Source organism: Haliotis rubra, unplaced genomic scaffold, assembly GCF_003918875.1.
Source record: "Haliotis rubra isolate DU_JTF1 unplaced genomic scaffold, ASM391887v1 Scf881, whole genome shotgun sequence".
Taxonomy (NCBI): domain Eukaryota; kingdom Metazoa; phylum Mollusca; class Gastropoda; order Lepetellida; family Haliotidae; genus Haliotis; species Haliotis rubra.
In genome coordinates, this window is record NW_025767614.1 from 304,423 (window position 1) to 326,821 (window position 22,399).

The 22,399-nt window shown below is 41.7% G+C and overlaps 2 protein-coding genes across 5 annotated transcripts; both read left to right on the forward strand.

The window, feature by feature from the left end:
- The first annotated feature begins 1,157 nt into the window (after nucleotides 1-1,157).
- On the forward strand, nucleotides 1,158-4,814 carry LOC124263426 (steroid 17-alpha-hydroxylase/17,20 lyase-like). The gene is made up of 4 exons (XM_046698057.1): nucleotides 1,158-1,260; nucleotides 1,660-1,764; nucleotides 2,924-3,058; nucleotides 4,468-4,814. Exons 1-4 carry the CDS (start codon nucleotides 1,158-1,160, stop codon nucleotides 4,812-4,814), a joined length of 690 nt encoding a protein of 229 aa, XP_046554013.1.
- On the forward strand, nucleotides 3,037-19,949 carry LOC124263435 (steroid 17-alpha-hydroxylase/17,20 lyase-like). 4 transcript variants are annotated; one of them, XM_046698071.1, is made up of 12 exons: nucleotides 6,813-6,893; nucleotides 9,573-9,790; nucleotides 10,182-10,259; nucleotides 10,605-10,703; nucleotides 11,283-11,376; nucleotides 12,536-12,691; nucleotides 13,242-13,450; nucleotides 13,998-14,126; nucleotides 15,575-15,679; nucleotides 16,548-16,682; nucleotides 18,959-19,312; nucleotides 19,343-19,949. In XM_046698071.1, the coding sequence occupies exons 2-11, from the start codon at nucleotides 9,580-9,582 to the stop codon at nucleotides 19,303-19,305; spliced, it is 1,563 nt and encodes a 520-aa protein (XP_046554027.1). In that variant the 5' UTR covers nucleotides 6,813-6,893; nucleotides 9,573-9,579; the 3' UTR covers nucleotides 19,306-19,312; nucleotides 19,343-19,949. The 4 variants fall into 4 exon arrangements, with proteins under 4 accessions (XP_046554025.1, XP_046554027.1, XP_046554028.1 ...); XM_046698072.1 differs by having other exon boundaries at nucleotides 18,959-19,307; nucleotides 19,338-19,949; XM_046698069.1 differs by lacking the exon at nucleotides 6,813-6,893 and adding an exon at nucleotides 3,037-3,058 and having other exon boundaries at nucleotides 18,959-19,949.
- The last annotated feature ends 2,450 nt before the right edge of the window (nucleotides 19,950-22,399 follow it).

Below are 22,399 nucleotides of genomic sequence, written 5' to 3' on the forward strand. Positions count from 1 at the left end.
GGATAGAACCTCACACAAGTACTTAAAGATAAATCAATTATGAAAGTGTTAAGCATTCTGTGTCCAAAGTTTCAAGGATTTTATTGTCCAGAATGGTAACAGAATGTTGTGGAGGCTGCCATCTTGTTTAGCCCCCAAACTTGAAACGATGAAATTGGGAATGGTATGCGTAAAGTCAAAACTGTAGCGGAACAAAGTTCATTTGTAGAACTACTATCCAAATAAGCCCCTGAGACTTTATACTATCCAAATAAGCCCCTGAGACTTTATACTATCCAAATAAGCCCCTGAGACTTTATACTATCCAAATAAGCACCTGAGACTTTATACTATCCAAATAAGCACCTGAGACTTTATACTATCCAAATAAGCCTCTGAGACTTTATACTATCCAAATAAGCCTCTGAGACTTTATACTATCCAAATAAGCCCCTGAGACTTTATGCTATCCAAATAAGCCCCTGAGACTTTATACTATCCAAATAAGCCCCTGAAACTTTATGGCATATTTCTCTGTCCTCAGTGAAGAGGTCAGAAATATTCCAGCTATATGGCGGCGGTCTGTAAATAATCGAATCTGGACCAGACAATCCAGTGATCAGCAGCATGAGCATCAATCTACGAAATTGGGAAACGATGACATGTGTCAAACCATGTCAGCGAGCCTGACCACGAGATCCCGTTAGTCGCCTCTTAAAACAAGCATTGGTTCTTGAAAATCAATTTTAACCCGGACCTCTAATGGTCTTCTAGTGAAAAACACCAACCAAGCTGACAGTTGAGCGCAGGAAGAAGTAATTTTCACAAAATTATCTTTTCTACCTGGTACCCACGCGCACCTTAGCGAGTAAGTGAGTGAGGTTAGCTTTAAGCAACATTCCAGAATATCACGGTGGGGGACACCCAAAAAATGGGTTTCACAAATTGTACCAAACGCTTTAACCTCTAGCCTACCCAACCGCCCCACTCTACTTAGCGAACAGAGGCACATGCATTCACCTGTTGTGTGTACGTGACACGATCACATATCACGCATGTTTACCCAATGCTCATTTGTTTCTGAAATCTGATTGTTTCTCTGGGACATAGGGAAAGATTCCATGTTGAAATGATCGTTTGCTTTCTCAACAGATAACATTCGTGATTTCTGCGACGCAATGCTATTAGCCCAGGAAGAAGCGCGCGAAGAAGAAGATCCGGAAGTGATGTCACAGATAACAGATTCTCACGTGACGATGACAATGGGCGACATTATGGAAGGTAAAGGCCTCTGCATAATGCCATTGGCAATTTATTTTAATGTTGACATAATATCACCCAGTAACGCTGCTTTATTACAGGATACAGGTCATGGTTTGTTTCCTTCTGGACAGAGGTGTGTTTAATTCGACAATGTGTTTAATCCGATTATGACCCTCGGTCGTGTCAGTCCATGCTAGTTGGGTTCTATAAACAATTATCATCTAAGAGTCAAGGTACCCTTGTTCTATGAAGCTGACGTCCCTTGGAGTAAATGGCATACGTTTGTATATGTTTTACTTACTAATCATATTGACACCATAAATATGAAATTTGTATCGGGAGTAAAAGTGTTTGCCCCCTGAATACAAGAAAACTCGTGTGGATATTGTTTCATACTGACATTAAATATTTCCACAGCTGGGGTGGATACGTCCCGCTACACCCTGTTGTGGACGCTATTGTACCTGGCCATGCACCCGGAGATCCAGGACAAGGTGCACGAGGAGGTGGATCAAGCCCTAGGTAAGTTGATGGGTACCCGGTAGAAAGAGATGGTTTTGTGATCATACCAAACAAAAGCACTGATTCCATTATAGTACTAATCTTAACTTTGGGGGTTTATATGATAATCGATTATTTACAGACCACCGCCATATAGCTGGAATATTGCTGAGTGCGGCGTAAAACTAAACGCATTCACTCACTTATATGATAACTGTCAATGAGTATTCTATATACGGCGATACACGTTGATAAATAACGGTGACGGACACTTGAAACCCGGGCTGTGGGGTAGCCTTATGGTTAAAGCGTTCCCTCGTCACCCGGGTTCGATTCCCCACATGGGTACAAATGTGGGAAACCCCTTTCTTGTGTCCCCCGACGCGATATTGCTGGAATATTGCTAAAAGCCGCGTAAAACCCAACTCACTCACAATACAATACTGTCCATATTTATGATGTCACGGGGTCCGCCCTGTGGAGATTCCTCATTCACTCACTCGCTCACTTGAGACCCACGCTGCTAAACATTACACTGTGTCTCAAGTCGTCAACAACTCGGGTTGTGTCATTAGGTTTGAGGAGCTTACAATATCTACAAAGAGAAGAGTCAAAACAATTTCCATGATCATGAAAAACCTCGGTTAAAGGCAGCTGAATGTTCGACTCCGACTTGATCATGTACATCTGTCTGAGAATCACCATCACATGGCGATGATACCCACCGAGGCCATATCGTGCTTCACCTCTAGGAACTACAGTTGAGATTTTCATAATTTTGTGCCAAGCTGCCCCAGTGGTATTCGTGTTCATGCTTTTAGGGAGCGGTTAGGTAGTCTAGTGGTTAAAGCGTTCACTCATCACGCCGAAGACCCGGGTTCGATTCCACACATGGGTACAATGTGTGGAGCCCATTTCTGGTGTCCCCTACCGTGATTTTGCTCAAAGTGGCATAAAACTAAACTCACTCACTCGTGCTTTTAGTCAGCGGTTCGTTTGATCCAGAATCGGTTGACAGGCCGTCGAGAAGTAGTAGTGATATCACTGAATGTGGCGTAAATGCAATCAGTGATATATATTTCCTAAAACTAAAAACAAAGTTTATTAACTAAAGATAGAATTTTTCGATCACATCAAATTTGTAAACAATTAATGATATTTACCTGCACTCGTGTTACAGGTGAGCGTCGATTTCCCCGTGTGTCCGACAGGAGTGAGCTCCCCTACACCGACGCTGTACTGCACGAGAGCATGAGAATTTCTACAGTACCGCCTCTTGGCCAACCGCACACCACACTCTGTGATACCAAAGTCGGTAAGATGTCTCACAGTGAATATATAAAACGTTCGCGTCTTTGCATCCATCTTAAAACATGTTAACCCCCTCTAGGGATTCTGGGTTAGAACTGGTCCCCAGTAACCAATTTCCTAAAAGGTGGTCGAAATAATGGGGTGGGGAGGCTAGGTGACATGGCTGATTGCCTGTCGTGGCACCTTAATGGAGGGGATTGTTGTCGACAATGTATTGTCTGGTCCAGACTCGATTACTTACAAACCGCCATCACACAGCTGGAATGTTTAATTTGACACAACCAGTTTACTTAATCATAAGGCATATGCCATACTCAAACCCGTGAAGATCTTCATCAGCCCATGCTTCCAAAGAGGCGATTGCGGGATCTGGTGGTCAGGCTCGCTGGCGCAAGTCATTGTATTCCAACTGAGTAGATCGATGCTTGTGATGTCAATCAGTGGATTTTCTGGTTCATAGTTGACTCATTTCAGATCACCATCATATAGTTGTAATACAGCTAAAAGCGGATTTCAACATCAATAATATCATCAATATGTTGAGCGGAACTGAACGATGTCTCGAATGACCAGTAGGTGAGGTGAGGTGAAATTGGGTTTTACGTCGTGCTTGAGAATATTTCGCTCATATGACGACGTGCATGCGTGTGTATGTGCGGCTGCTTTTACTAGCCCAGAATGAAGCTGGTTTTACAGTGCTAGCCCACTGAGATACCATGCCGCAGTGAAGCATGAATACCCCACTCAGACACATTACAGTGACTCCGAGCCGACCAGTCCTTGTTGTACCCATTAATGCCGAGCGCCCGGCAGGGATCAACGTACCATATTTTAACGTCTTTTGGTATGACGCGGTCGGGGATCGAACCCGGGACCTCCCGCTCTCCGGGCGGACGCTCTAACCACTACACCACGGAGGCGGTCTCGAATGACCAGTAGGAGCGGTGGGGTAGCCTAGTGGTTAAAGCGTTCGCTCGTCACGCCGAAGCCTCGGATTCGATTCCCCTCATGGGTACAATGTGTGAAGCCCATTTCTGGTGTCCCCCTGCCGGGATATTGCTGGAATATTGCTTAATAACGGCGTAAAACTAAACTCACTCGAATGAACATTACCGCTGTACCGTTACGTTGTCCTTTCTTAATCAAACTATCGTTAACCACCCCAATATATCGGTGTATAACCATTGAGAGTATAAGCAACTGTTCTTCCACGTAAGGGGCGGTAGGGTAGCCTAGTGCTTAAAGCGTTGGCTTGTCACACCGAAGACCCAGGTTCGAATGCCCACATGGGTACAATGTGTGAAGCCCATTTCTGTTGTACCCCGCTGTGATGTTGCTGGAATATTGCTAAAAGCGGCGTAAAACCAAACTCAGTCAGTCAGTCTTCCATGTAATGGTATTTTGTCTGTTTAGGGGACTACGATATTCCTGAAGGTACCATAGTCATCATAAACCATTACGCTCTGCATCATGACCCGGAACAATGGCGTGACCCGGAAGTATTCAGACCGGAAAGGTTTCTGGACCAGACAGGCAAGATGGCGCCTAAACCAGAGAGTTGGCTTCCGTTCTCCGCCGGAAGAAGAGTGTGTCTTGGCGAGAGCGTTGCCAAACCTGAGCTTCACCTCTTGTTGGCTGGAATTATGAGACACTTCAAAATTTCCCTCCCGCCTGGAACCGAAGTGAACTTTGAACCGTATGGGGGATCCTTTGCAAATGTACCACGGGACTTCAATATTGTAGCAGAGTCAAGGTTATAGCTGTGTTTCATTGTGCACATGGGCTATTAACTGATTAATACTATGTTTGAATGTTTGCATTTGTCAAATGCACGTGTTTTGTAATATGTGTCAATAAACTATACGAATGTTCTGTGATTACGTGACTGAGCTGAAATCACTGTGGGTGAGTTGTTCTAAGAGAAGTTGTGTTAAAAGTCGGGTGAACGCAATTTGTAAATTCAGCTGATTGAGTACGATTATGTCCTGGTCGGTTCGGCCGTGATTCCTTTTACGCAAATATTTGTGTATATTCACCGTAGATAGAATTATACTCATGCCAATAATGGTTGTCACCCCCTCCCACCCCAACCCCCACACCTCACCTCTCCAATTTAAACAATTGAGGGGGTGACAACCATTATTGGCATGAGTATAGTTCATATGTGACATGGCGGACCCTCCTTACAGAATCGCATGATAAGGAAACTGGTAATTGATATTGAAGAGACACGTGTTGGACATGAACAATGTTGCTTAATATGGCAATGCCTCCTCGCTTTGGGGGGCGGTGGGGTAGCCTAGTGGCTAAAGCGTTGGCTCGTCACGCCGAAGACCCGGGTTCGAATCCCAACATGGGTACATTGTGTGGAGCCCATTTCTGGTGTCCCCCGCCGTGACGTTGCTGGAATATTGCTAAAAGGGGCATAAAACCAAACTCAGTCAGTCCTCGCTTTGGTGGTCTAGTCAGGAGAACAGAGTGCCAATGACTTGATTCCCTGTTTACGTCGACGTCATACGAAATGACGTTTAATATATTCTATTTATTGTTGCCGTGCCTGTCACCCGACACATGATAGACAGAGGATGAGTGGCTGTTCTTTATCGTGATATTAATTAATGAACTGTCGCGGGAATAAAAAGGTGGCGAAACCGAGGTTTTCGTGCTCGCCACAGCTCGTTAATATCCCGATATGCCTGGTATGAGTTCACAGACAAACACTCGAACTCCACGAACTAAACACTGCACAAACGCAAACATTCATATTCGAACCGCATCAATTTCATTAGAACTGTGAGCTTTGAGCAACCTACCCCAGCCTGCCCGTATCCGTCTATATGATTAACTGATTGCTTTTAAACAACTATATCTGAAAGTTACAACCATGGAAAATCTTGTGTATCATTTGTGTTTTTTGAGGGTTGTCATTCTGAAATGAACACGTTTCAGCACGAGAGTTTCATGCTTCTGTAAACTGTACACTTAACGGTACTTTATCAGTTTATGAATGTACTCAACCAGACCACCCAATGAACGACAGTGATTAAAGGGACTAAACAAAGATTGGTCGGCTTGTAGTCTGAAGTTTTTGGCTTGGCAACCCAGGTTTAACTGCAGAAAGCTATAAAACCGCCAAAAAAAAGGGAAACTAACATAGAAAAATAATACATGCTTATTTGTTTTTTTTATTTGTAAGTTATTTCTTTCGTTTGTTGTTGAACGCCGCAATATTCCAGCCATATGGCCGCGTCTGTAAATAATCGAGTCTGGACCAGACAATCCAGTGATCAACAGCATGAGCCTCGATCTACACATCTGGGATACAATGACCGATGTCATTGAGAGAGAGAGAGAGAGAGAGAGAGAGAGAGAGACGTTGAGACCCAACTCTCATGACCACCTACAAACAAACACACAGAGTTAGAGACATAAATATTCAGCTTGACGTTGAACCCAACTCTGACCACGGACAAAATCATACGTCACATACAAACAAACGCAACACTCGGACAATCATCGTGTAATACAAAAATAAAGTAAAACATTACCGCAAGAGAATAATACAGTGTCGATCATCCGCTGACAACTTGGGCGTGAAAGGCAAAATATTCGTGAATGACAACATCGGGTGTCCGCGCTTACCTACACCCGCCATATATGCACTGACCCGTTCATCCTGACACCTTCACAATTCATTTTCACTTACACCGCGGACACCCATATGGAGCCTCAGTTTTCACAACAAGGTGAAGGTCACAGCAAACAATCACACGTAACGAGCTGGTTGTGCAATTCAGTGCGCCTGTTGTTGTGCACTTGTTATACAGTGTTCTGTTCACGTAAGTCTTTCATTGCTTCAAACAGGCTAACAGATGCAATATGATGTACTAGCATGGGTTGTTACTGGCGGACAATTGCTTGTCAAAACATTATTGTGCTAATCGATCGATCGAGTGTGTTCATTACATACTTTATGTGCTATTTGGGGTATAGATGTCGGGTGAATGTAGACGGTGACACTCAGTCAGAGAGATTTCAGAATTATTTACATGTACATGTCAACTTTCAACTATCAGTACGCATATATGGTTCAATGTTATACGACAGCGATTACGTGAAGTCCCTGGATAGGTCTTTTCTGAACACACACAGTCGACACAGAAACGACGTGTGTCTATGTGTGTTTTCATGGCAACAACTGCAAGATCTGGGCTTCTCGGTTGTCACCGACGTGAAAGAACTTCTGTATACTTTGGCTCACAGGGTCTTATGACCTCTATATAAAATGATCCCTTTACATAGTGTTAAGAGTGAGTGAGTGAGTTTAGTTTTACGCCGCTTTTAGCAATCCAGCTATATCACGGCGGGGGACACCAGAAATGGGCTTCACATAGCACCCCTTTTAAGGCGTTTTAAGTCCCTTTGCTTTTGGCGTTATGCTTTGGCTTAGGTATTGCCGCGATTTCTCCACGTAGAACTCGGGTACTTCACATCATTAATTCCATCTTAGTTTTAAACCGGACTCTCTTCAGAGGTTCTAAGTCTCTGAAAATATGATATTGAATGGAAACAAATGACTTCATTTACTTTGAAAAGGAGCCACCGTGATTTAATTGAGAGCCTGATCGAGGAAAATCTAGACTTGCTTCATTTGGGACTTTTGCATTGATTCAAATTCAGGGCAGTAGGGAAATTGTATGATTTTCAGGGCCTATTAATAGACAGACTTGAGCCGGCACTTTGTCGTGTGCAGGCGAAAAAACGCTGCTAATTTACAGCGATCTAGGGTACTTACATAAGATGTTCGCGACAAAAACTAACGTAACTCATTGTATATATGTCTGGCGAGATAATCCGAATTATATATTTTCCTTATCGAAGAAAATTACCAATCTACTAAACCGGTTTCTCGGTCAGTGAGCCGTGAGCCATAACTCATTTTGAGACTTGTCTCCTTTCCTATATATATTCGTCTTCAATATGGTCGTTTTGTATAATGGCAACTAAATATATAATACTATCAACATTAACGCAAAAGGAAATTTTTTACGGCGATGTAGGAAATCAGGTTTAGCTGATGCGTGTTATTATTAACTGGCTCATATCTTTTTTCAAAAACGAAATCGTTGACCTGTGACCAAGCCGGCTAATCCGGTAATCACTTGTAATATAAATCACACTTATCTTTCACGCCAGGTAGTTTCAGGGTAGGTCGTCAAAATATGGTGACCTCACTGCGCAGGTAATTTCTAAATGCGTTTAGTGCAGTGGTAAGGTGAATGGTAACGCTGTCGTATAGTGCATATAGACACAAAGGTATATTTCATACTTCAGATATAAAGAGAAAAGTGTCTACTGATATCAGTTATATCAAAAATAAATAGAAACAAGGATATTTACCTTCATCAACGAGTTCAGATATGTTGTATTATCATCAAAAATCATCTTCATTAGTTTTCAATGAAAAATGTACATCTCTCAACACTGTACTACCATTAGACTTGCAGTGCAGCGATGTCATAGCATTGTGGCGTCATCAAGTTATAGCATTGTCAGGGCATTGTACCAAATCTACTGTCAAAACGATATCTCCTAGGAGATATCATATGATCTCACACAAGCGATATTTCCTGTGGAACACAGTTTTGGATGATAAATTGTATTTGATCTACTATAATAAACATCATATTTACTTCTTACATTTGATCTTGTCTGTAAATCAGTAAATTGTTGGAAGTTATCAGTTTTGGCTGAACTCGTTGGTGGGAGCTCAGATCGACCCACAGACAAGCCGCTTGTGATGTGGCTCCTTTTTTTGAAACAGCAGGAGTTTGTTAATCCATAAAAGGTGCCTGGAGAAAAAGAGTAAACCGTGAGAATGTTGTACGAGTGAGAAGCATAAGATTAGACGCATCATTGTCATTTCGTTCAATTCCGTTTGTTTGATTTGACTTTTAACGCTCGTACTCAGTAAATAATCGAGTCAGGACCAGATTATGCAGTGCTTGACATCATGCGTATCGGTCTACGATGACGTGTCAACCAAGCCAGCAAGCCTGACCACCCATTAGACGCCTCTCACACTCTCACACGCACACGCACGCACGCACGCACGCACACAACACACACAGAGAAATGTTTACTTAAGTGGGCGCGGCGGGGTAGCGTAGTGGTAATAGCGTTCGCTTTAATATATGTAGCTGGAATATTGCTAAAAGCGGCGTTAAACCATACTCACTCACTACCGTAAGACATTTCGAAAAGTGTGGATCGGATGACTGTGATACGTGAGCATATATCATCCAACGAAATGAGCATGGTCCCATAACGTGACATCGCCATGAGAGTTGCGTCCCTTGGCACATACCAGGATCTTAGCATCGTGAGCTCGCATGTTTGATTCTAGGTCTTACCTTGGTTTTTACCCGCACGAAACAAATCCACAGCGTTCTGACATAAATTAAGTTAGTGGTGTTAAACCAACCTCGCTCGCTCACTCACTCACTCACTCACCACAGGTGGACCATGCTGGACGTGGAGTTGCTGCAGAGACTGCCCTACTCGGACCATCTTCTTCACCTGGTCAAGCGGTGTGAGGAATGGCTACCAAGAAGCCTCACGGGCCGGGCCGTTCTGGTCGGGACTGTCGCGGGGGTGGCGGTCTATCTGGTAACCAAGAAGAGGTACAAGCTACCCCCGGGGCCCAGAGGCTGGCCCCTACTGGGGAACATCCTAGGTACCCCATTATTTTTAGAATTTGAATTGATACTCTATTGATAAAGGATAGTTTACGATTGATTAGACATTTCCGCTTAGACAAGAGGGACAGCATTCCCCCGCCTATTGTGTTACCGCCAGAAATTAAAGTATGATAATATGTTCGAATCCCGTTCGAATGTCTCCACCCGGAGTAACATGAACAAAGAGTGCATATTTCGACTTACACAAAGTTCGAGATAAGTAATAAAAGTAGTCTATCAGTCACGTCAGTCTGTCGACACCATAATACCACATGTCATTAAGAAAGTTCGACATAACAATGTGTATTGCCAAGTTTAGATTTGTTTACAACTTGTTAGAATTACGTTCGCGTTTTCTACGTCATGGTACTTTCACTCTTGTTGCAGAGTTCAGGGAGACCACCATCTTTGACAAACTGACAGAATGGCAGACAAAATACGGACCCATTATCACACTCAATTTGGGTACGGCAACGTGGACGTCATCCAACTTTGTAGACACCTTTACGATTTGTCTTAGATGCAAGAAAACATGTTTTACCCTAACGATCCAAACAGGAAAAGCTTTACACTAACAAGTAGGCTCTAAAATGAACATATTTTACTAAAATATTTGGTTCCTAAATTAAATTAATAAAATATAAAGGAACCGAAAGAGTTTCTACATTTGAAGCTGTAGTAATCGAGTAATTCTCGACTTTCATGGGCTGTATTGGATGTATTGGTTTCAGGGTCTGTATGGCAGACTAGAAAAACTGCATGAACTGATGTGTAATCTTGTTACACGGCATTTTTGGTTTTTCGGTACAGGCCCCGTAAGCGCGGTTACACTCAATAGAATAGACGTTGTCTTGGAAGCTTTGGTGAAACGACAGGCGGACTTTGCAGGGAGGCCACAGTCGTACTCTTGTATGTATCATCACTAGTGTTGGGAATTGGTTAAAATCTTATAATTAATGATTGGTTCATTACAACCGATCAATCATCGAAAATAGTTGGTTAGCGTTATTTATCAAATTGTCCTTGTTATGTTTGTTAATGTACACAAAATAAAGAAAAAAACATGTAGTTCTTTCGGTTGTTCTGGCAAATTTCATGTCTTTAAAGGATGACTAATATGTTAGGAACATAAATTTCCTGGAGTCTTCAAGATAAATTTTAATCATGACTTGGAACGAGCTTGTAGTGCTTGTGAAACGCAACAAACAAAACCAACCTTGTGATAAATATTGTCAATGCAAACAAGTGTTCCAAAATTGTTTGTGTTCGATTATGACAAAATGTGATCGATTGCTTGGTCGTTTAGTCATTACGACCAATCTTCGATTATTTCAATCAATTGGACAACCACTAATCATCACCATCATTATCATCATCATAGAAAAAGAGAGAATGAGTTCCCCCAGATTGCTACTTTCATTCCATTTTTGATAACCATTAATTTATGGAACACTGAATGTTACAGTGACTTAATTACGGATGTTACAGCGGACTTGTTCAGTGACGGAGGACGCAGTATCTCCTTGGGAGACTACAGCCCTACGTGGAAACTGCACAGGAAATTAGCTACAAAGGCTCTGAAGTAGGTTTGTCCACAATACTGTGGATTTATAACGAATATACTCGTGTAGATTAGGGTTAGAATCAGACTTAAGCAACCCATACCTGAGAGGCGACTAAAGGGATTGGTCTTGCGGTGTTGGCTGATGCATGTCGTGTTTGCGCAGATCACGGCTCATGATATCAATCACCAGATCGTCCAGACTCGATTATATACAGACCACCGTCATATAGCTGGAATATGCTGACTGTGGAGGTAAACAACAAAAATAATGAGTCATTTCTGTGTTTATTGTCACATCAATTAGGTGTGCCTCCAACATTTACTCTCAGATTCAATCCGATTTAAAACATGGCCACCCCGACCGCCATATTGAAAATGTGAATGGCGGTCATCGCACAACCATTCCAAAATGTATTCTTATGGCGTTTTGTATGCAGGAACCGTTTGATACGAAGAATACCATCATATCCCGTTTATCTCGAATGTTTGCATGTTCAACATCTGTAAAATCTCAAATTTAGTGATTCAAGCAATATGCTTTCAAAATTCCAATCTGACTCTATAAATGGCCCGTCACTGAAATTGTTTAACTCTGTCCGCTTTCGTCATCGTGGACGTTGATTCTTACTAAACATAAGTATGAGTTAAGATAATATATGTTATGTCTTTCTGTGTATTGTGACATATGTCAACTGAATATTTAGTACTACTAGAAGAGAGACTCGGAGATACAAATATGATGTAAGTTGCCAAGACATGCACTGGTAAAGCATTGTCAGTTGATAAATGATATAGGTTGTATCAGTGCAGTTTGCTTTCGTCCATGGCATATTATCGTGTGAACACAAACTTCTAGATTTACCAAAATATAAGGCCGACATACTTGAAGCAAATCGTTGTACTGTTTGCCCTGTTAATAACATAAAAATATCAGCCCCATCAATTACTACATTATAGGATGATAGAAATTAACGCATGAAAAGGGTGTTATTTGACCATTAGCTGGAAGCCCTCTTAAAATCTATTTGTATTCATTAAATTACATGAATTTCATAATACTGCATTATTTTCGTTCAACTATGCTAGTGAAGAATGAAGAGAGTGGATAACCGGCATTAGCTTTAAGCGCACATATAATATATACAGTGCTTGTGTCATAACTATTTTGCACTTGTAGGCACTATATGACAGGCAACCGACTGGAGCTGGCGTTAGAACGGTCCCTTTCCAAAGGCATACAGCTGTTGAAGGAGAAGAAAGGGCCATTCAACCCACACGCCATCATATCTCTGATCGTTTTCAACATCATCAACAATATCTGCTATAATGAGACGTACGTATTGGCCAAAATGGTGATGATATCCGAATTATTTTTTTTAATAAACTCCCATACAACTGATAGGTGTGTGACTGATGATCGTTTTTTCGTCGCCTTTAGCAACATTCAAGCAATATCGCGGAGGGGGACACCAGATTTGAGCTTCACACTTTGTATCTGCGCAGGGAATCGAACCCAGGCCTTCTGCATGACGATCGAACACTTCAACCACAAGGGTACCCCACCACCCCAAACAGTGTTGAAATTTAACATCGTGTCTGCAAAAGTTTTATAAGCCATGATTGAATAGATCTGATTTTATAAGCCATGATTGAATAGATCTGTTTTCAAGTTGCGATGTCAACGACACGTATTTCAAGGGTATGACAAATGTGTCAGACACTCACTCACTCTTCCTTACAGTTGCGAAATCAACGACACGTACTTCAAGCGTATGGCAAATGTGTTAGACACTCACTCACTCTTCCTTACAGTTGCGATATCAACGACACGTATTTCAAGGGTATGACAAATGTGTTAGACACTCACTCACTCTTCCTTACAGTTGCGAAATCAACGACACGTACTTCAAGCGTATGGCAAATGTGTTGGACACTGCTTCGAATGGAGTCGGCAACGGCTTCCTAGAGGATATCTTCCCTCCTCTCCGACTCTGTCCCACAAAGAAGATGAGAGTCATGATACAACTCGTGGAGGACTTCTTTGGCTGCCAGCGTGAAGGGTTAAGGAAACACAAGCAAACGCTATCACAAGGTGAATGTTTGGGTTCTTCATAGACCCGGGTTCGAATCCCCACATGGTTACAATGTGTGAAGCCCATTTCTGGTGTTCCCCGCCGTGATGTTGCTGGAATATTGCTAAAAGCGGCGTAAAACCAAACTCAGTCAGTCATATTCTTTCTAAATACAAATCTATTGTATCAGTAATGTCACGGAATTTCTCAGTCTGTATTGAATAGCCAGATAAAGGCATACAATCGTCATCTATTTATCCCACAACGCGTTATTTTTTCACAATACTCAGTCCAGTTACGATCTTTTGGTTCTACAGGCGGTGAACAAGCTACATGACTTCTTTGATTGGCATTCTAGACAAGCTCCATGTGTTTTCCTGCATTTTGTGAACAGATCCATTCCCATCCACACACACCAAAAATGCAATAATATTCCATGGTCGACCACTTCTGAAATCATTTCTCAATTATGATGAGTCAGCTTGCGACGTAAAACTAAACTCACTTACTATTTTATTGTTAATGTTTTAATCCTTCTTGGTAGCCGTGTGTGTGTTTCATCCACAGGTACAATCCGTGACTTTTGTGATGCACTGTTGGTGGCCCAGGAGGAGGCCCGTGAAGAGGAAGACCCCGCTCTCATGGCACAGATGTCGGACAGACACATTATTCAGACATTAGGGGACATATTTGCAGGTTTGTTTGTGGGTTTGTGTTTGTTTGTTGTTTAACCCTGCACTTACCAATATTCCAACTATATTGCGGCGGTCTGTAAATAATCGAGCCTGGACCAAACAATCCAGTGACCAACATCATGAGCATCCATCTACGCAATTGGGCTACGATGGCGTGTGTCAACCAAGTCAGCGAGCCTGATGATTCGATCAGACATATTCGCAGATAGAGTGTCTAAGGCGTGTCATAGGAGAAACGGTATTGCCAGTTTTGTAAGGAATAGTAATAGTAATAGTATATTTGTAACGCGCATATATCCATGTTTATGCATGCTCAAACCACACAAATAAAAATGCAAGGCAAAGAGCTACAGTTCAAGGCTATCTTGAACATGTGTGTTTGAAGATTGGATTTAAAGGTATGAAAGTCATAACAGTCTCTGAGACTCTGTGGGAGACTGTTCCAGGCCATTGATCCATTGATGGATTCTACTTCATGTGTAATCGCAGTTACAGGAACATTACAACAATGTTTGATCACCTCAAGTGTTAACACATAAACACAGAGATATTTACTGTGATATTGTGTTACTATTATTTATCAAATCGACACCTCTATTGTCATTATCACAATGGATAAATGTTTGTTTGTTGTTTAACGCCGCACTAAGCTATATTGCGATAGTCTGTAAATAATCGAGTCTGAACCAGACAATCCAGTGATCAATAGCATGAGCATTCACACACGCACGTAATAAATATGAAAGGCACGGATGGCTAGCCTTCTAAGGTGCCGTCCCGTGACGATTCCTGTAACCTACCATGCTTGTCGTAAGGCCTGGTCAAGCTCGCTGATTTGGTTAAACCATGTTATGTATGTGGTTCTTTCACATTTGCGTTGATCGGTGATTATGTAATACATAATCACTGGATTATCTGGTCCAGACTCGTATATTTACGGACCGTCGTCATATGGCTTGAATATTGATGACGGCAGTGTGCCCAAACTTTCTAAAGTGCAATTCAAATTATATGGTAATGATAGTAGTGGAGACTATTTTGATTTTATAGATGATAGTGACATAATACACAAAGTAAAGCTCTCTATCCAGACATTGGTGTAATGTTCTCCCCAATGCCGGGGCGGTGGGGTAGCCTAGTGGTTTAAGCATTCGCTCGTCACGCCGAAGACAGGAGTTCGATTCCCCACATGGGTACAATGTGTGAAGCCCATTTCTGGTGTCCCCCGCTGTGATATTGCTGGAATATTGCTAAAAGCAGCGCAAAACCAAACTCACTCACTCTAAAGTGCCACCACAGTGTAGATATTCGTTCGTTAGTTAAGATAGTCGTGGGTTTGAATCCCGCTCTGATTCTGTTCCTTGGTGGGGAGATGTCGTATTGGACTTCATCAAACTGGCATTCCTGTACAAAACACTCACTCACTCACTCATTCACTCATCATTACAGCTGGAATGGATACGTCCCGCTTCACCCTACTGTGGACACTGTTGTATCTGGCTATGCACCCAGATACCCAGGCCAAGGTGCACCAGGAGATAGACAAGGCCCTAGGTGAGTTATAAGAACACTAATAATTATTTTTCAAGTTAAGGCTCTCTGATCGACAAGCACGGAGTTTATGTGGAGTGTTGAGAAGGGAAGCCATGCTTCATTCGCGTGGATGAAGTCGGCTGGACTGAAAAGTGAAACATAAGGCTTTCTGTTTGCTGCTCTGGACCTTTTACTGGAAATTATGAAAGTGCCATTTTTAACTCAGATTGTAAATATGTAATGTAGATCATGTGATGAATGTAACGAGACTGCCCAACGCCATGGCAGGAGATGCCAAGCAGTGACATAAATGCAGTGACGCAAAATGTGACGTGTAACCTGCTTGTGCATCTGACCTGTCACCAAATCAAATATCTAGAATCTGCGTAGCTTTTTTTAACATCAGGCATAATTTGGTATAACAGAAATATTTAAAACCCGGTCAGAACATTTTTACCCACTAATACTGGGAAGATGCCGGTTAGAATTGGTTTTCAGCTTGTCGTAAAAGGCGACTAACAGGATCGGGTGGTCAGACTTGCTGATTTGGTTGACTTATGTCATCGTATCTCATTTGCGTAGATCGATGCTCATGCTGTTGATCACTGGATTTTCTGGTCCAGACTCGACTTTTTACAGACCGCCGCCATATAGCTAGCTGAGAGCGGTGTAAAACAACAAACCAACCAACCAACCATCCAACCAACGTATCCACACAGGTTACATCATATATTCAGCAAATATTCCTTTATCGATTTGAAATGATGTTCATAAACACAATACGTGGTTTAATTTATCTGTCTGATTCATTATTCGCCTTGAAAAGCTATAGAAGTTGCTGATTCTGTGTTAAATAATATTCACTCAGTAATTCATATCACACCCACAGGTGCTCGACTCTTTCCCAAGGTTTCAGATAGGAGTAGTCTCCCCTTCACTGAGGCCGTGCTGCACGAGAGTATGAGACTCAACACGGTGGTTCCGCTTGGCGTGCCACACACGACCTTGTGTGATACACACATTGGTAGGTTACAGTTGCCTACTGAAGGCCATATTCAGCAATGTTTACTATGTTTTGTCTCAAAACGTTACATTTGCTTATTACCTGGAAGGGGGCGGTGGGGTAGCCTAGTGGTTAAAGCGTTCGCTCGTCACGCTGAAGACCCGGGTTCGAATCCCCACATGGGTACATTGTGTGAAGCTCATTTCTGGTGTCCCCCGCCGTGATATTGCTGGAATATTGCTAAAAGCGACGTAAAACCAAACTCACTCACTCACTGTTACCTGGAAGCACTCATATCTCCACGTATTAATATAAGTTGTTCAGTGGTCTCGTTGGGGCATTTGAGGTACCATCTATTTTAATGTTCCCGGAGCCCAGGCGAGGGGAACATAAACAAACGTAGAGGACACATCAATCCATGGGTCTTGGGGGACAAGTGAACAACGCATTTATCTTACCGAACGCCTCAATGTTAATTTTGAACTGTTTGAAGCACGGCTATCTTAAATAATTAGGAGTACCAGAGTTAGGCAATTAGCCAATACAAGATTTTCAGATGGCATAGAATCTAGCAAGAAAAACAAATTTAGAATTATCTCCCTTCCATCGATTTGCATTCGCAAAACATCAGTAATTTCTAAATTTATTCAAGATAAAGAATTACTAACATGAAGTAGCAAATGAATTCCCACAGTTCGGCATTCCCAGCGTGTAACACAGAAAATGTTACTCGCCTAAAAGCGGGATACATGGAAAATAATAGAAGAGCGCTTAGACAATCAGAAAACGACACTTATGTATGAGGTAAGATAAATTCAACAATGTCTATACGATGTTTTGTCATGACACATTTCATTTGCGTATTGACTGGAAGCACTAATATTTCCATGTGTTAATGAAATTTAACTGATGTCATATTGCTGCTTTGTGTGCGTTCTTTCCCCGTCCCGGACAGATTAAGAGTGAATGATTAGCATCAGTTTGAAGAGCCTGAACAAAACACTTATTACCTTCTATGATGCTTCTGTTCTCTATTTTATTGGTGGGGCGTTCGCCGAGGACACTGGTTTGATTCCCCAAATTGATACAATGTGTGAAACCTGTGTTAACCGCTGTGAAATTGCTGGGATATTGCCAAAAGTGACATGAACTCTTATCTTACCTTCATGTCAAACACTTTAATTTCATTGGTCAGGAGGGTGACAACTGGTAACCGCCAAACTCTCCGCCGAGAAGTTGTATCACTAATAATCGTGATATTGCTGAGAACAATGACGTCATAATATGACGCATGCAGTGCCTGGATTTCGAAAAACGTTCGATCAGCTGTTTTTGAGTTTAATATGTACAGATTTATTTTACCGACTTTCACTGCTTTATTTAAACTATTGTCAGGGGCGAAGCTACCATTATGTAAAAAAGCCCGGGCTTACACATGATTGTTGCTAAAAGTGTTGGGCAAGCCCTCAATACTATCTAAATATAAAGCTTTGCAACCTATCGGGCCTACACGAAAAAAGCGCCTTGCTACGCGCCTGATTGTATACATTGAATCGTTTGCACACTCAACTTAAACATAACTAACCATTTTACAGCAGTTTTAAGCTTGTCACAATATGTTTCACTAATGTTAAAAATCCAGCCGAGAGGCAGACGCCATTTTGTTTACATGTCATGTAGTCAGTAGTGATCTTCAAAATAAAATAAAATAAAATTTTGTACATTTAACATGGCGGTAAGATAAACACGTTGTTTGTTTCTCCCTCGGGTAATACGGTCAGATGTACGCCTCTTTGTAGCAGTGTGATCAGACCGTATTACCCTCGAGAGAAGCATACAGCTTTTAATGTATCTGTATCCACTGTTTGTGCGGGTATATTTGGTTACACACAAAATACGGAGGTCTCTTAAGAGGATATTACTTTTATTCTCACTGGCCCCATATTGAGGGTACCCCCATCCAATCCACAATTAGAATAAGTCACCAGAGTGATAAAACTAAAACCCGCTTTGGATGGAACATAGTCAGAATGACGTTAATGGGTTAAAATATTTGATTGTGTTCTTACTTCAATTTACGCGTGTAATACCTTCTCAATTTTCTTATGGTCGATGAAAACACCAAGGACCTTAACCCAATGTAATCATGTTACCGTTTAATCATTTTGTTCAAAGGACGGTGGGTAGCCCAGTGGTTAAAGCGTTCGCTTGTCAGCGTAAAACCGAACTCACCTACTCACTTATATTGTTCAGTGTTTCGTTGATTTATGCGAATATATTTACTGATGACGTTTTAGGTAACTACGAAATCCCTAAAGGAACCATGGTCCTTATTAACCACTACGCCCTTCATCATGACCCGGAACAATGGCGTGACCCGGAAGTATTCAGACCGGAAAGGTTTCTGGACCAGACAGGCAAGATGGCGCCTAAACCAGAGAGTTGGCTTCCGTTCTCCGCCGGAAGAAGAGTGTGTCTCGGAGAGAGCGTTGCCAAACCTGAGCTTCACCTCTTGTTGGCTGGAATTATGAGACATTTCAAAATTTCTCTCCCGCCTGGTACCAAACTGAACTTTGAACAAAGAGGGGGGTCCTTTGTCAACATTCCCAATGACTATGAAATTACCGTTGAAGCAAGGATGTAGGTTTACTCTGCCTCGTGTGTGGCTACAGCATCTTACTTTTGAATCAACATAGCTCAAAAGGTTGCACGTACAGGCCTCTAAACCAGTTCACTACTCATAAAAGGAAATAAAAAATTGCCTGTATCATAAGCAGGTGGCTTTAAATTCTATAAAATCAGTATTTTGAATGCAGGACCTTTTGTGGGTAACTAAGTAATCAACCCCACCCCCCACATGGACTTGTGGAATTAATTTTAGGTTACGACTCGTTTGTCCTTGACCTACCACAAATACGACTATATCACTTAGACTGTACTTTTGCATACTGACGACAATACCTCATGGCCATAGTTCAGTCAGCAGTTCTACGAACATGGATATCTTTCAATCAGTTCACGACTTTATTCTTAAAAGCAACAGATTTGACTATATATTTCATTTGTGCAACTGTTCATGCTGTCTTGAACAATGTATACTAACCAGGCGTGTCAACTCATTACCCGGAGAGCTATTTACATAAGCAAATTTTGCTTTTTTCACCGATCCAGATTTCTTTGGAAATAAAAATATGTTTAATCCATGCTGGAATAATGTCAGCCTTATTTTGCGTTGTGCAGATGTTCACTTAAACCTTTGTCTGTAAATAAAGAAGCTTTTTTCACTTTCTTACTTGTTTGACTTATGTAACACCAACGTGGACAATGCTTGTACGCACATGGTACGGCTGAGACATCGTCTTTAGGTAAGTTTAACTTTTCATGTTATCGTATCCCATCGTATATCGATGCTCATGATGTTGATCACTGGATTACCTGGTCCAGACTCAATTATTTACGTGCGGCGTTAGACAACTAACAAACAAACAAACACATTTCTCATGTGGATGTCTACGAAAAACGTCGGGTCTCTTTCCAGTTCCGTGCATACCAATAAACAGCAAGCAGTTATTTTATTCGCAGGTTAACTGATATGGCGGTGGTTGTTGACTAATTCGACGGCAATTGAAATAATATCCCGAAATATTGCGATCATTAATTCATTATGAGACTTAACAAGTGAAAAAAGCCTTTTCTGTCATAAGGTATATTACAGTAAGGACAAAAGAAACATCAACATCCAACAGTGGATCGCTAGTCATGGTAACAATATCCCAAAGTGGATCGCTAATCATGGTAACAATATCCCAAAGAGGATCGCTAGTCATGGTAACAATATCCCAAAGTGGATCGCTAGTCATGGTAACAATATCCCAAAGAGGATCGCTAGTCATGGTAACAATATCCCAAAGTGGATCGCTAGTCATGGTAACAATATCCCAAAGAGGATCGCTAGTCATGGTAACAATATCCCAAAGAGGATCGCTAGTCATGGTAACAATATCCCAAAGTGGATCGCTAGTCATGGTAACAATATCCCAAAGTGGATCGCTAGTCATGGTAACAATATCCCAAAGTGGATCGCTAGTCATGGTAACAATATCCCAAAGTGGATCGCTAGTCGTGGTAACAATATCCCTAAGTGGATCAGTTCTCTCGTTGACTTGAGAATGGGTTCCATCACGTCTGTTGATATAGGCAACTACTGTGGCGTTGTCCATGGCAACTAGAAGGGCGGAAATTCCTGAAGATTAGTTCTGGATGGCTAATACTATTACTCTTATCTCCAGGAAGTAGTGAAACTCCCAGCAACCTGAATCTGTCTTGTCTTCTAGATTTATCTCTATGCTGGTTGATCCAATTCTGAATGAATCTTATCAGTAGGTCTCCGAAAGTGAGATCTTGTATAGATATGAGAGACCTCCTAATAACATCCTCTGGATGCAACATGAAAATCCTAATTCCTGACGAAATTCTGCTGATATTGGGATCGTCTAAAAGGTCGTCTACATGGACATAGGGCGGCGGGGTAGTCCAATGGTTAAAGCGTTCGCTCGTCACGCCGAAGGCCCGGGTGCGATTCCTCAAATGGGTACCATGCATGAAGCCCATTTCTGGTGCCCCCACCGTGATATTGCTGGAATATTGCAAAAAGCTGCGAAGCGAAAAACCATACTCATTCACACACTCTCTGGGACAACATAAACTGACACCAAGACGATGGTCAAGGGAGACAATTTGTCCTTACTGTAGTAGATGTTAGTGGTCCAGTGACTGTATACTCTTTCCAACAGATGTCTCAATGTCACCTTCTACATGATCGTCACCTCTGCCTTGAAGAGAACATACTCTGAGTTGCAAACGAAAGTGTAAAGATTTGTTGAAAGTCAAATTTGTAAGTAGAAAGTACTTCCTATGTAAATTGCAATATGATATTCATTGATTTAAGTAATGGTGATGATGATGGTGATGATGATTGTAATCGTCGACAAGGATGAAAGTAATTTCAACGTAAATGTAGCGAATCATCTACCAATGTGATATTGTTTTCAGACTGGCACTAACAGGCGCTCATACGTATTGTTTCTCTCTCTCTCTTTCTCTTTGTGTGAAATGTGATTTGGTGTGGTTTGGTTGTTGTTTAACGTCGTACTCAGCAATATCCCAGCTATATGGCGCCGGTCTTTAAATAACCGAGTCTGGACCAGACAAGCCAGTGATCAACAGCATGAGCATCGATCTGCGCAATTGGGAACCGATGACATGTGTCAACCAAGTCAGCGAGCGTGACCACCCGTTCCCGTTAGTCGCCTCTTACGACAAGCAGGAATTGTTGAAGATCAATTCTAACCCGGATCTTCACCGGTTGTGTGAAGCCTCAAGTCCCTGACATCATGAGTAACGATCCACGCTGGGATATTTATATCATGAATAAACGATCGTAGTTGCGACAGGTTTAAATCTATATCTGGACATATTTTATTTTATACTATGTTCTAGCTCATGTTCATTTCATGGAAACCTACATTTTCGTTAGCTTACACTTTCTTAGTCCACCGGACATGGTAAAAACACATGTTTTTATTGCTTGCAATATATCTTTAGAAAAGATAGTAGAATATGACAGTCAAATGTACATAGAGATGAAGATATAAGCAGTTACAGAGATTCCAAAGTGAAAGATACATTGATTGCTCTGTTCGCAAGCATTAAATGGTAGTACATTCGAGTATACAAGC

Excerpts from the sequence above, each read along its gene's own strand:
- LOC124263426 (XM_046698057.1), top strand. The coding sequence starts at position 1,158 with ATGCTATTAGCCCAGGAAGAAGCGCGCGAAGAAGAAGATCCGGAAGTG. Across the intron at positions 1,261-1,659 it reads AATGGGCGACATTATGGAAG|CTGGGGTGGATACGTCCCGC; the intron begins GTAAAGGCCTCT and ends ATATTTCCACAG. Across the intron at positions 3,059-4,467 it reads ACTCTGTGATACCAAAGTCG|GGGACTACGATATTCCTGAA; the intron begins GTAAGATGTCTC and ends TTGTCTGTTTAG.
- LOC124263435 (XM_046698069.1), top strand. The coding sequence starts at position 9,580 with ATGCTGGACGTGGAGTTGCTGCAGAGACTGCCCTACTCGGACCATCTT. Across the intron at positions 13,451-13,997 it reads CAAGCAAACGCTATCACAAG|GTACAATCCGTGACTTTTGT; the intron begins GTGAATGTTTGG and ends TTTCATCCACAG. Across the intron at positions 16,683-18,958 it reads CTTGTGTGATACACACATTG|GTAACTACGAAATCCCTAAA; the intron begins GTAGGTTACAGT and ends ATGACGTTTTAG.